At 41.5% G+C, this 15666-nt stretch overlaps 1 protein-coding gene across 1 annotated transcript in view; it reads left to right on the top strand.

The window, feature by feature from the left end:
• The first annotated feature begins 6034 nt into the window (after window positions 1-6034).
• The window catches only part of LOC136858781 (small conductance calcium-activated potassium channel protein), a 421579-nt gene continuing 411947 nt past the window's right edge, over window positions 6035-15666 (top strand). Inside the window, exon 1 of the mRNA XM_068225744.1 lies at window positions 6035-6922. Coding sequence (XP_068081845.1) covers window positions 6035-6922 — 888 coding nt within the window. The remainder of the gene's footprint in view (window positions 6923-15666) is intronic.

Below are 15666 nucleotides of genomic sequence, written 5' to 3'. Positions count from 1 at the left end.
GTCACCACAAGACCTATCTGTGTCGGTGCAACGTAAAGAAAGTTGTGAAAAGAAGTAAATGTTATAATACGAATTCTGTTTCTATACAATAGACACTTATACCGCAAAACACGTGAAGTGCTACTTTTATTGTTAAAATACATTATCATGATCATTTTCAATCACTTTTCAAATATAAATTTTTACAGTCGAAGACTGGCTTTTGTACTAGTACTTAATAGTATTATTGCTTTTATGCCCCACTTTACTACTTTCATAGCTTCCGGGACGCCAAGTAGTCGAAATTTCGTCTCGTTGGAGTTATTTTACGTACTGGTAAACCTGTTGACATGAGGCTGACATATTATTATGAGTACCTTCAAGTACCTCTGGGCTAAGCCAGGATCGAATCTGCCAAATTTGGCTCAACTGTAACCGTTTGACAATGAACAACACATCCCGGCAGGCACATACTGTACTTAAGATAAGGGTTTCCTTGTCATCTTATAATAATCACAGCCTCTTCTGACAGTCAAGCCTACTAAAAAATAACAAGATTCTTGCCAATATTAATTTGTATATAGCTGTGTTACTTTAAAAGTCATTTGGGTGAGAGTAGATAAGATAACAGTAATGTGAGAGAACGAATTTATTGAAAATGTTGCTTCCTTCAGCTGGAGGTTGTTAATATGAAGCACACTATGGGTGCACTTGGAAGTCAGACCGGTACCTTCTCTCCCTGAATGGGTATGTTTGTTTCCTCTGAAGCGAACGAGACAGCCATATTCATCTCTTTGATGGTTATTGGACTGTATATGGAGATATGCAGGTTGTGGACTGAATTAAATTGAATGCACCTGATGATGCCTAGAATATTCTGCCAATCTTACCAAACATTGGCTTCACTTTAGTCATTTCGAAGGTTTTAGGCCTCTTCGTAGTTTAGATGATCGCTTGTTCATAATCCACCACCGCTCGCCACACGGTAAGCCAGTAACTCCGTGTGAAATTCTTGCTCAGAAAACTGAAGTCGTTAAAATGTTTATGAATGCTCCGAATCGAAGTCAATATTCCTAATTATATCGCATTTTCGTAAATTTTTCAGCTTAATCTCACGACATAGCATCCGATTAGAATCTAACTTATTAGAATTATTGGTAAACCTATTATCGGTATTTGAAAGTTCATATACAGCTTACGGTCCGATTCCTTGCTGAATGGTCAGCGGTTGAGGCCTTCGGTTCAGAGGGTCCCGGGTTCGATTTCTGGCCTGTTGGGGATTTTAATCGCTTCTGATTAATTCTTCTAGCTCGGGGAGTGGGGTTTTGCGTTTGTCCCTTCACTTTCCTCTTCATATTCACACAACACAGCACACTACCAACCACCACAGAAACACGCAATAGTGATTACGTCCCTCCACATAAGATTGGTGTCAGGAAGGGCACCCGTCCCTGAAACAGGATCAAATGAATATGTGCGACAGAGTTCGCACCCGCGACCCCACTGGTGTGAGAAAAGCGATTGAAGAAGGAAATGATGATGATGATGATAATAATACTGGTTTCTTATGTCCCACTAACTACTTTCATGGTTTTCGCAGACGCTGAGGTGCCGGAATTTAGTCCTTCATGAATTATTTTACGTGTTAGTAAATCTACCGACACGAGGCTGACGTATTTGAGCACCTTCATATACCACCGGATTGAGCCAGGATCGAACCTGTCAAGACGGGGTCAGAAGGTTAGCTCCTCAACCGTCTGAGCCACTCAGCCTGGGAAAGAAGAATGTGCACAGCTCACGAAAGGAGATAAATCATAGAGAACTTCTAATGGAGCCATGACAGGGTGGCCTTCCTAAGTTTTTGTCCTCAAATATTTTCTTACTATTTAGAAGTAACGATAGGCTGATCTTACGTAAGAAAACAACAATAAAGAACGCATGAAGGATCGTATATACTATCCATTGACGCACAGCATCGGCCATACTTTGAGCGTCTACTACATTATGTCCACCTCCGTAGCGTAACGGTTAGTATTATGAGCTGTCGTCCTCGGAGCCCCGGGTTCGATACCCGGTACTGCCAGAAATTTAAGAAAGGCAGGGGGGCTGGTATGTGGTTAAAATGATACATGCAGCTCACCTCCTAAAAAGAGCTGCACCCCCTCGGAATGAGGACACGAGTTTACTATTTACTACATTATGGAAGCTTGGACAATGCAAATGCTGCCTCAGAGAGTGACGCCTGGGATTCAGGCTGAACATTTCTTAAGGTCATGTATTTACTGATATCTTTGTGAAAATGTTTTCACCAAAATTAAACTCTTACCATGTATCTGTATGCAATTAAACACATGTTAAAAATATTATATTTTAAAAAATCCAATAATTTCCAAAACTGCACAAAAATTCTGAAACCGTTCATAGTTTTGATGTAATATTTCACAAGACACATACGCCTTGTAATATCTGCGCATATAAAAAATCAAAGGAATAGTTTTAGTAGGTTTAAAGATATACAAAAAAAAAATGTTTATCTCAAAACTTTGATGAGTGGACTTGTGCTGTTAAGGAATTCATGGCTTCAATTGTATAGCATCACCTCTCCAATCCCGCCGGCCAACATTCTGACGGCGAATTATTTTTCTCACCAATGGGACGCGAACCGGCTAATCACGGTGTCAGACCATATAGACTTCGCACCTTAACGATGATGGCTCACAGGCGAAATAATAATAAGTCTAATTTTCATTAGCAGCTATTAACCAGTCCAAAGGAATCCATAGTCGTAGTATAGGCATATGTATAACTCATGTACCTTTCTGAAACCATATTTATATGACTGATAAGGTGCTTTACTCGTGAATAAACGCTGCAAGTCTCATGTTGTGCGGACAATAGTTCATATTGAATAAGATCTTTTGCGCACGACCGGGTCTTTAAATACATCCATTCTTTATAACTCTCATCATCTGTCAGTTTGTCAGTGTGCTTATGTAAAGTCCATTGTAATGTAATGTGAGCACAAATCTTCGTCGTGCTCTGTAAACAATAACACTGGATTTCGGATATTAATTTATAATTCCAATAATTCCTGCGAGTTTCCTGCGCGGTATGGGCCACATATCCGTAAGCTTGCATTCGGGAGATGGTGGATTCAAACCCCAATGTCGCTAGCCCTGAAGATGGTTCTCACTGGATGACCATTTTTACACCAGACAAATACTAGGCAATGAAGGCCACGGACGCTTCCTGCCCAGTCCTATCCAATCCAATCGTACGACGTAAAACAAAACAAAATTCTAACCTCATTGTCGGCAGCCGTGAAGATCATTTTCCATAGTTTTCGATTTGGATACGAGACTAATGCTAATGCCACTATCGCTTATTTCCACTCCTAGCCCTTTCCTATCCAATCGTCGCCATAAGACCTATCTGTATCAGTGCGACGTAAAGCAAATTGTAGAATACAAAAAAAGTTTTTAATTCACTAAAATGTACTTTTTTTCTGCTTGAAAAAGGAAGTGCGTTCAATGTGGAAATCATGCAATGAAAAAAACCGCTTTCTGTTCTGTCTAATCGTTCATCGGCAAGATATTCGAAATTCTGCATTCCAAGGTTATGTAATTAGATACCGTCGACAATCAGGAAGGAATCACATTTGTGTCTGGTGCCAAAGAATTCTATTATTTCAAGAAATGTTGGTACTCTGAAAGAGGCGTGCTGTTCTCTAACAAAGATCGCATCCCGATATAGCTGAAGACAGAGTCTCTGGGTTGCTACAGCTATTATAATAATCATTGAAAAACAGTAGACAAAAATAAAAAATATTATTATACTTTCAGTGGAATTAACTATTATTTCCGTATCTCTGTAAAAGTCAAGACATATTATCACAAATTTTCTTGTGATTAGATGCTCATACACTGGAAGCTTGGCTGAGAAATCGCAGCAAGTTACCTAAACTTCCTCTGATATAATCTACACACTATGAAATGGGCAGCCACTAAAACTTGGCTGCGAGTTTCAACTGGAAGTTCAGAATATGTCGAAATATTATGCAGTTCTACCGGTCTAGACAGCCAAGAATAACGGCCGTGAGTATTCGTCGTGCTGACCACACGACACCTCGTAATCTGCAGTCCTTCGGGCTGAGCTGCGGTCGCTTCGTAGGCCAAGGCCCTTCGGGGTTGTTGCGTCATGGGGTTAAGTTATTATGCAGTTCTATCAATTGGCTTGGGCAGCCCCTGTAAGAACCGGACGAAGTGCAATAGTCGCTCCCTTCCCAATCCTAGGTCTTCCCTATCCTATCGTAACCATAAGAACTATCTGTGTCGGTGTGACGTTAAACAAGTTGTATAATAATAATAATAATAATAATAATAATAATAATAATAATAATAATAATAATAATAATAATTTGACCGAGTGGCTCGGACGACTTTCTCAGCCCAGGCTGATGGATCGAATGCTGGCTCAGTCTGGTAGTTTTTGAAGGTACTTGAATACCAGAAAACTAGTTAGCGGGCCGTAAGAGCCAATAATAATAATAATAATAATAATAATAATAATAATAATAATAATAATAATTATTATTATTATTATTATTATTATTATTATTATTATTATTATTATTATTATTATTAATTATTAATATAATTAATTATTATTATTATTATTAATTATTAATATAATTATTAATATAATAATAATAATAATAATAATAATTATTATTATTATTATTATTATTATTATTATTATTATTATTATTATTATTATTATAATGCGCCCGAAGATGACATTATGTATTCAAGTTCAATCACTCTCCTTAAGGGGAACAATCGCGTAAATTAAATAATTACATCCGACTCCTTGGCTGAATTGTCAGCGTTGAGGCCTTGTTCAGAGTTCGAACCCGGGACCCTCTGAACCGAAGGCCTCAATGCCGACCATTCTGCCAATGAATCGGTTCGGGGACTTTAATCGCGTCTGATTAATTCTTCTGACTCGGGGACTGAGTGTTTGTCCCAACACTTTCGTCTTCATACTAAGACAACACACTACACTATCAATCACCACAAAAAGCACGCAATAGTGATTACATCGCCCCTCATAGGGTTGGAGTCAGGAAGGGCATCCGGCCGTTAAACAGGGCCAATTTTACATGTGCGCCACAGTTCGCACCCGCAACTCCACAGGTGTGGGAAAAGCGGTAGAAGAAGGAGAAGTATTACGATTATTATATTAATGATAATCTCTGTACGTAGTACCTTCGATCTTATGACACGCCGGATAAACCAAAATTTAGCTCTGTTAACTATCTCCTTAGCTTGGCCGTGAATCTAATGGCATGGGGTCTCTCGCACTTAAGGATCCTTAAAATACCAAACTTGAACATGAGAAAGTATAATCTACGTTACACAGTGATCTCATTGTTCAGGTAAAAAATATACTGTTGTTCGCCTCCGTTGTTGCTTCGGGGGTGAGAGGACTAGGAGACGCAGCCCAGCATTTGTCTGGTGTTAAAGTGAGAAACCACTGAAAACCATCTCCACGGCTGCCGACAGTGGGGCTCAAACCCACTATCTCCCGGATGCAAACTCATAGCTGCGCGTCCCTAACCGGACGGCCAACTTGCCCGGTAACCAATTATTATTATTATTATTATTATTATTATTATTATTATTATTATTATTATTATTATTATTATTATCATCATCAGCTTAACCAAGACGACCTTCATCATCATTATGTAACTGACAGGTGACATCGAATTAAAGCTGAAATGAAAACTCATAGACATTCAAACCGAATACGCAAAAATTTGTGTCACCGTCTAATCCTGTATCTCAAAACTCCCTACTCCAATATATGCATTTAATAATCGTAATAAACCAGTAATTCCTGTCGTTTAAATGGATTTTTTGAAACATGTTCTGGTATATCTCGTATGTTTATTTAATGAGAAAGTAGACTGTTGTATTCGCTCTTTATCATGAAATATTTCAAAATATATGTTGTCTGTTAAATTCCAATTAAAATTGACATACAGCTAATCATGGCTTTCATTGTTACAGCACAAGATGACCTGACCCATGGAGTCGTCATGAGCGCTGAGACCAGCGCCCCGCCTTCAGAGACCGTTGCCAACTCCGGCTACGGTAGTGGAGATGAGACGGCGAGCCTTCTGGTTCGTACCCCGTCAGTGACGGTGGTGCCAAGTACTACAGTCGCCGTCACTTCCAGCAGCAGTAGTAACAACGTAAGCAAACCTGTGTTGACACGTCAGGAGTGCACCACGTACCTCGTGGCGAGCCCACACCATGGCCATGGTCCTCAGCTGTCTAGTTCGGGTGGGCTGGGTGGCAGCCAGGACAGCACTGGCGCACCCCCGTGTCTGGAGGAAAACAGCACGCGCTCCGTGCCCGACATCGAACTGCATTGTCGTCTAGATGGTGCTGGAGGCAGTGTCAGTCATGGTGATTGTCACCATAACCATCCCGCAGCCGCTGCTGCTTGCCGCCTTCGCACCTCTTCTTCGGCTGGTTACCACTTACTACCGCATGCCCATTCTCGCTGCCGGTGCGAGCGGCGTGACTCTCACTCCCTGCAGCCGCTGGCGCGTTCTGTGTCGCGGGAGAGCGTGCGCTCTATTGGGCTCCACCACCATCATCATGCCTGCTCGTGCGGAGCGTGTCCGACCACGCGCCCGCCGCAATTGCTGCTGACAACCTCCCCCTATAGTTCCCGCATCATCCGGCAGAGCTCTCAGCCGGAGGCTTCCGCAGCGCCGCTATGCAGCGGCCACTGTCTACACCACATGCACGGCAGTCCCGCGACGCAACCCAGCGCCTCTCTCCGTCAACTGAGGGAACCAGGGGATGGCATCGCGGGCATCGCGGCGGACTCCTTACGCATCAATGGCGCCATCCGGCAGTTCAAACAGGTACTAACTCTACTCTGTCATCGACCGGTTACTCATTATTGACAACTAGAAGCTAATTAATGTCATGTAATCAAATTTTGTCGATTTTATTTCAGCTGTAGAGGAGAAGGTGGTAAATATAGAGTCAATTAAACTAAAAAAATCCTAGCGAGCGTTAATTATCTAAATATCCCTATGTTATAGTCGCACTAATGTGAAAGCAAATTATGGCATTTTTTATATATATTCCGAGATAATGTTCACTTATTATATGCAGGAAATCGGAAGATGGTAGTCAATTTTATTTCAAGAAAATTTCGGCTTTGACTAAAGCATGTTGCAACCTTATGTGGTCTGTTTCACCAATGATCTTCGATACCTACACTTAATTACGAAAATTTCAATGTTGTTGATTTTACAGTCCGCCTGTGTGATGTAGTGGTTGGTGTGATGAGCTGCCATCCCCGGAGGCTCGGGTTCGATTCCCGGCTCAGCCACAAAATTTGAAAAGTGGTACGAGGGCTGGAACGGGGTCCACTCAGCCCCGGAGGTCAGTTCGAGGTGAGTTCGATTCCCACCTCAGCCATCCTGGAAGTGGTTTTCCGTGGTTTCCAAAACTTCTCCTCCAGGAAAATGCCACGATGGTACCTAACTTGAGGCCACGGCCGCTTCCTTCCCTCTTCCTTGTCTATCCCTTCCAATCTTCGCATCCCGGCGCAAGGCCCCTGTTCAGCATAGCAGGTGCGGCCGCCTGGGCGAGATACTGGTCATCCTCCCCACTTGTATCCCGACGCAGAATCTGACGCTCCAGGACACTGCCCTTGAAGCGGTAGAGGTGGGATCCCTCGCTCTGAGTCCAAGGGAAAAACCGACCCTGGAGGGTAAACAGATAAAGAAGGAGAAGAAGAAGAAGTTGATTTTACGTCCCACTAAAATTAAGAAAATAAATATATATGTTATATAAATTAATTAGGAATAAATATACACTTTTACAATAAACAAACACGATAATAGTGAAAACCATGTAGCCTATCAATAAACACCAAAATTCAAATTAATCTAATAGTTCACAGTTCGTTCATAGGTCGGAAGTCTGTACTTACTCAACAAGTAACCAAGTAACCAGTAGCCGATCATGTCGATTTAGTCATAACAATGCCTTATAGAAATCACAAACACACTAAGTCACAATTACAATATTCATGAACCTGAAAATTTTGGACCATCATTATCACTATGTAATTGACAGACTCAGTCTGTATTTCTTACAATAGGTGGCACGGTTGCTATTTGAAAAGTATTAATTTTCGAATCCCAACAGTTCTCCATTGTATGATATCCTGTTTTACCCTTCATATTTTATACCGCTACAGTCCGACTCGTTGGCTGAATGATCAGAGTACTGGCCTTCGTTTCAGAGGGTCCCGGGTTCGATTCCCGGCCGGGTCGTGGGTTTAATCAGTTCTGATTAATTCTTCTGGCTCAGGGACTGGGTGTATTTGTCTGTCCCAACACTCTCATCATATTCAGACAACATACCACACTACCAACCACCACATAAACACGCAATAGTGATTGCATCCCTCCATGTAGGGTTGGCGTAAGGAAGGGCATCCGGTCGCAAAACAGGGCCAAATCCATATGTGCGACACAGTTTGCACCCACGACCCCAAAGGTGTGGGGAAAAAGCGGTAACAAAAGAAGAAGAGAAGAAAAAGATTTTATACCGCAACAATTCAAATCATTTTCGACCTATAATTTTCCTTCTAAAACGCAGTAATATTTAGAAATTTTCTAGTACCAACTCCAGAGAATAAGCATATATTTTGATCACTCCTGGAATGTCCAATTAGTTTCCAATTTCGCTTTGTTCTTTGTGGTAAATCTAAAAATGGAAAATCCCATTAAACTCATGATACGTATTCAAAAGCAATTCCACTTCTTTCTTTCTTTCTTTCTTTCTTTCTTTCTTTCTTTCTTTCTTTCTTTCTTTCTTAATCTGTTTAAACTCCAGGGTTGGTTTTCTCCTCGGACTCAGCGATGAATTCCACCTCAACCGCCTCAAGAGCAGAGTTCTGAAGCGTCAGACTTTGGGTTGGGGATACAACTGGGGAGGAGGACCTCGCCCACGCGGCGTCATCTGCTATGCTGAACAGGGGCCTTATAGGGGGGATGGGAAGATTGGAGGAGATTTAGAAGGAAGAGGGAGGGGAACAGCAGTGGCCTTTAAGTTAGTTACCGTCCCGGCATTTGTCTGAAGGAGAAGTGGGAAATACCGAGCTCGATAGCTGCAGTCGCAAGTGCGGCAGTATCCAGTATTCTGGAGATAGTGGGTTCGAATCCCACTGTCGACAGCTCAGAAGATGGTTTTCCGTGGTTTCCCATTTTCACACCCGGCAATTGCTGGGGCTGTACCTTAATTAAGGCCACGGCCACTTTCTTCCCACTCCTAGGCTTTCCTGCCCCATCGCCGCCGTAAGACCTATCTGAGTCGGTGTGACGTAAAGCAACTTTAAGAAAAACGAAGTGTGAAACCACGGAAAACCACTTCGATGGCTGAGGAGGTAATCGAACCTCCCTCTAAACAGTTGATCTCCCGAGGCTAAGTGGACCCCGTTCTAGCCCTCGTACCACTTTGCAGATTTCGTGGCAGAGCCGGGAATCGAACCCGGGCCTGCGGGGTGGAAGCTAATCAAGCTAACCACTACACCGCAGAGGCGGACAATTTCACTTCTTCTGTATATAATTATTATCGAAATATTCATACAACCGGACTATAGTTTCTTTTTTTTTTTTTTTTTTTCTGGAAAGATAAAAAGCAGTGACGGTATATCTAAGGATAGGAATTTTGCCAGCAACTCAGTGCGCAATAAGGGAGGGGAACAGTATTTTCATATACTCAGAAACTCCTATACAATTCTAGTTATAGTTGTAATTGGAAACATTTTAAACGTTTTATAGCTATAATTGCGGTGAAAGGTTATTGAATTGTGCTGCCTTTGTTGGCATAACGTAGTGTTCATATTGAAATCTATTTTCGGGTATGAGCTAGAATAAATTTGTTTCTTTCATTGATCTGCCTCAGTCCCTTGGTTTTGACAGCATGAAGATGACTGACGTATATGCGATTCTAGTAGTGTCATTCCCTGCTACTAATGGTGTGAAAGGTTTGTTCATAGGGTCGGTTGGTGCATGCATTTCAGTGGGCTTGGCAGACTGATATGTATTAACTCCCGGTTCGGTAAGGAAACAAACTCGAAACTACCTCTTTCCCCATTTCCTAGGCCATCTGTAATAGCCGATGGTTTTCTGTTGAGGATCCAACCAGCCTCTGGCTGAACATTTATCATCATTGAATTGCGATAAGCAGTCTCATAATTGGAGGATTTATTTTCACTCAGTGCTGTTGGTAACATGGATTCATCATACTATGCCCATCCGGAGGTCGTGATTGTTAAGCCGTCAATTCTTCAATTGTCTGACACCATGGTTAGTCGGTTCGAGTCCCGTTGATGGAGAAAAGGTCACCATCCGAATGTTGGTGGACAGGGTAGGAGAGGTGGAGATATGCCATTCCTAATCACTAAACTGCATGCCAAAAGTCTGGATTCAGTTCCAGACGTCTCCACCCTGTTCATATGAAATGAAATGTCGTATGGCTTTTAGTGCCGGGATATCCCAGGACGAGTTCGGCTCGCCAGGTGCAGGTCTTTCTCTTTGACTCCCGTAGGCGACCTGCGCGTCGTGATGAGGATGAAATGATGATGAACACAACACATATACCCAGCTCCCGTGCCATTGGAATTAACCAATTAAGGTTAAAATCCCCGACCCGGCCGGGAATCGAACCCGGGACCCTCTGAACCGAAGGCCAGTACGCTGACCGTTCAGCCAACGAGTCGGACACTGTTCATATGGAATGAGGGCAAATGAAGCTGTTGATGATGATTGTGATGATGATGGAGTTGTTATGCCTTGGGATGACTCCTTGATGTTATCCGACAGGAGTAGGCTATGTGCCGACACCGGGTTTCACCCTCTCTCTAACTTTCTTATCTTCAACTGACACCCACGCGCGCAGGTCGGCCATGGGAGTCAGATGGAAAGATCTGCAGCAGGCGAACTGAACATGTCCTCCGACACTATTGGCACTAAAAGCCATATGCTTAAAAAATAAAAAATTATGATATTTGTTGAACGTAGAATTCTAACTAGTATGTAAATCGAAGATAACTACATAAAATGAAAGTGAAATTTATATGCAGACAATGGACGTACCTCTCTATAAATTTTCTTTGGTGCTGTAGATGATTGTTATAATAATCATCATCCGAGGGCAATGAAATTTCTGTAACTGATAGCTTTCCTATTTATATAGCTAATGGAACCGTGCTTCACTACGGAATTCTACATTGTGTACAGAATTCTAGGTGAAGTAGTGTACAGGTTGTGAGTAAGATTTTATTAAATCGCATAGTTCTTGGCATTACCCACAAACACAACCGGGAGGTCACCATACGTCGTTTCTCGCGTGAAAACCGAGTTGGAGAATTGTTATTGTAATGGCAGTCCTCCGTGTGTACTGCCAGTCACAATCGAGTTGACGACTTTTCTTTATGATGGCCGGCCCACTTACCTACTGCCATTCACAATCAAGTTGAGCAGTTTTCATTATAATGGCAAACACTCACTTTCCACCAGCCTTTTTACATCCTCAGATAAACTGTTTCTGTAGTTTTCCGAAAGTCTTAGCGACAATCTGTCCATCAAGGTTGATCCAATCTTGGCGTGGCTTCATAATTAATTCCATAAAATTACTCATTATATAAAATATAAAAACTTCATGTAGATTTCGTTCAAACCACTTCCTAAACACGCGCGTACTCGAAAGCAATATTGGCTTCATGAAACGGTTCTCTACCGAACAGTATGTTTCCAGGACATATCGCTAAAATTTGTCATAACAACTTGGAGAATATTAAGAATCAGGAAGGCTGTAACTGAGCGAGAGGTAAAACTACTGTATTTCTGTTATACTGTATTATATTAGTGCAGTATCTTGAACTTTCATGCCGTGTGTATTCCTGTTATTGTTTCGTCGTTTGTTTAATCTATTCATGTTCCTTGCCAACCGCAGACATTCAAAATAAGGTAGACTCATAAGCGACGCTAGTGTACTGTCTTCAAACTGAAGCGGAGTCAGTTGTACTGTAGTCTGTATGGTTTGTACTTGGTTACTGCGAATGTTAAAGAACATGAGAGAGTGTAAGAGGGCGCCTTGAATCACACACGAATGTAACAGTTATCGAATTAAATGGTACAGCTTCCGGCATCTTGTGGCTTTCTTTCCTTTGTTCAAAGTAAGGACATTACACTCAAACCCTCAAAAGTGTGTGTCAGAAGAAGAGAAACATTATTTTCCCGGAAATTATAAGAAATGCGAAGAAAATTCATATTAACTTACTTTAAAAGTACACCTGCTCTGCTCCAGTGTTTAATTGGACTAATGGCTCAGGCAACTCATTCACATTTAAGGGTCCCAGCTGTACGTGTACTTCACTTGCTTACTTCACTTCATAATTAAATCCAGATATTTCGGAATTCAGAATTTCAGCTGATAAACAATTACGAACTGCTTTGTCAGTGAAATCAGTGGAAGACCCAATCGAAGAGTTCTAAATCTCTCTTACGATTGAACATGTTTGTTAGTTACAATGTGTAAATTTGCGACTAACAATCTTACGAACTGCTTTAAAATTCGAAATCCACGTAGATCCAACTTTGAAATCAGTCAATCCAAGCGCTCTAGCTTTCGTGCGCGCCCTCCGCTTGATAATTAGATTATCCCTCGCCTCTTGAAAATTAGACCACAAGTGCTGCAATACAACCTTGAGTTTGTTGTTCATAATATCTCTGATAACGAGATTCTCCTGAATTTATGCGTGCTTCTTTTCAATGACTAGCCCTTCCCTTAGCTTTAGTGACCTTCTTGATATAATCGAAAGGTAATTTAAAATTATGGCTTCCTGTCTCACAAGAATAAAAGTAGAACTAATCGAAAAGAACATAGTAGTTGGCTACATCATCATTTAAAGGCTCATAAATAAACTCGACATCAGTAGTTTCATCGGAAGGCATTTGTATTAGTTCTTCATACTCCAGGATTTAAGAGATAGTGGTGTCTTCAACTTCTTCATCAAACTGAAAATAGTGTTCGCAGTATTCCTCTTTACTCGTTACGTACTTCACGTGATGAAAACATCTGGTGTAAAACCTCTAACACCTTATTTGTGGCAATTCTTCCTGTGCAAGGTACAGACATAAATGCACAGTTCAAGATTTCACTAATTAGAGGGTACAGTGTGCATTCTCAAGAGTAAACAACTATTTTGGAGTTAGACAGAATGGCGCTCTAATGGCCTGCCCCAACAGTATGCTTTTGCACGCACAGATTACCTCTGATTGCTTATCTGTAGCAAACGAGTTCGTAAAGATAGCTAAAACTTGTGTTACTGCCATCTAGTGGATCATTTATGCCTGTTTACGAAAGATGAGATAAATACACGCCAGGCACATCGCGAATGTACTTTGTAATATTATGACATTTTATTCAGTGGACAATCATTTCATATTATTATTGCCGGGCTGAGTGGCTCAGACGGTTAAGGCGCTGGCCTTCTAACCCCAACTCGGCAGGTTCCATCCTGGCTCAGTCCGGTGGTATTTGAAGGTGCTCAAATACGACACCCTCGTGTCGTTAGATTTACTGGCACGTAAAAGAACTCCTGCGGTACTAAATTCCGGCACCTCGGCGTCTCCGAAGACCGTAAAAGCAGTTAGTGGGACGTAAAGCAAATAACATTATTATTATTACATATTATTATTTACCGTACCGGCTGCGATGGCATAGTTATTCATGAATTTAGACTTTTTTCCTCAGTCGATATGATCGCCAAACCACGAGATGACTAAAATATCGATGTTATTAGTGATCCTATAGATAAATACTACACAAGAACCTCGTTTATCCGGCCCTCATTAATCCGGATCTCCAGTTTATCCGGATCGAAAATAATACAAATTTATTGTTACGTGTACAGTATTTCTTTTACGGGGTCGATTCTTCTAGAATGTCTTCTCCGCCAAGGATAGTTAAGGACAGGAATTGGAAGTAAGTCGGCCGCGGTCTATCAAAGGTACAATCCCGGCATTCGCCTGGAATTGAGAATGGGGGAACCGTAGACTTTTCTGAGTTCCTTGACACATTTGCACGCATTCCCGGATGCTCGGACGAAGATGTGAACGACGTAAATGACTGGTTGAAAAATGACTGCAATTCAGGCTACGGCATAATGACAGCCTTGGCAGGTAATGACGAGAGTGATGGGGAATTTGAAAATGAAACCGGCGCTCCAGGAGAAGAAACAATAAGTCATGGAGAGGCAACAATGCAGCTGGACAAACTGATTGCCTATTTAGAATCACAGACACCGAGCTCGATGGCTGCAGCCGCTTAAGTGCGGCCAGTGTCCAGTATTCGGGAGATAATAGGTTCGAACCCCACTGTCGGCAGCCCTGAAAATGATTTTCCGTGGTTTCCCATTCTCACACCAGGCAAATGCTGAGGCTGTACCTTAATTAAGGCCACCGTCGCTTCCTTCCCACTCCTAGACCTTCCCTGTCCCATCGTCCCCATATGACCTATCTGTATCGGTGCGACGTAAAGCAACTATAAAAAAAAAATCACAGACTGAAACCACACCGGCAGAACTCATGTTAGTAAAACGACTTCATGATCGTGCTGCGCGCAAACGCTATACAAATGTAAAACATAAAAACTCACACATTATTTTAGTGCAATTAAAGGTATTACTGTATGTTGACATATTATATAACATGTACTGTATTTATTTTTTAGTTTTTCCGGATTATCCGGATTTTTAATACTCCGGATCAGTTCCGGTTCCATTTAATGCGGATAAACGAGGTTCTTGTGAACTCAGAAAATGCGCAATTTTTGATAATTTTTATCTAATACACTTTTGCCGTACCAGCTATTATAACAGAGATATTCATAAGTTAGAATTTTGTTGCTTATTCCATGCCAACGACGGGCATCGTTGACATGGAAATATTGTTGAATCATGTTAACTGGTGATTGCGGTGATTTTTGTCATGGTTGACTTAAGATGAAAAACAACGTACTCATCAGCCCATATCGGCAAGGAACGTTGTAAAGATGATTCTAAATGATAACAAGTCGTGAAGTAACGTAATGAAAGGAAAAAGAAGGACTTTACATTCGATGCCTTAATATCACAGTCAGAAGAAAACTAGACGTGAAGACCTACAATATCGAAAGTTCACAAGAATGGTCAACAGTAACATTGCATTGACTATTTTTGTTGTAAAGTGTTTTGTCTCTTCTGCTATCACTGGCCTCTTAGAGATGGTATTACTGTGCGTAACAGCCTGCCAGACTATTACTGTGATAGATGGCTTCCTTTTTCTTAGCATGCCATTCACCTGGTTCATCTCTGGAACTTGGCATAAATAGAAAACCAGTGTAGTAATATTCGTGAAAAATGAGAAACTGTGCCGTTTTTCATTTGGTCGAACATTTCATATGATAGCATTGCTTTTAAACGCGACCTTGGATTCTGTCAATATTGTATTTTGACAAGAATACTGACGTCACTGTAATGGCCTACATCAAGCTCAGTTTGACGGTGTCTGTCACACCTTCATGGGAAAATGGATGGATG

Source organism: Anabrus simplex, chromosome 1, assembly GCF_040414725.1.
Source record: "Anabrus simplex isolate iqAnaSimp1 chromosome 1, ASM4041472v1, whole genome shotgun sequence".
Lineage (NCBI taxonomy): Eukaryota > Metazoa > Arthropoda > Insecta > Orthoptera > Tettigoniidae > Anabrus > Anabrus simplex.
The sequence above is the reverse complement of the archived record's forward strand: the minus strand, read 5'-3'. Positions and strand labels throughout refer to the sequence as shown.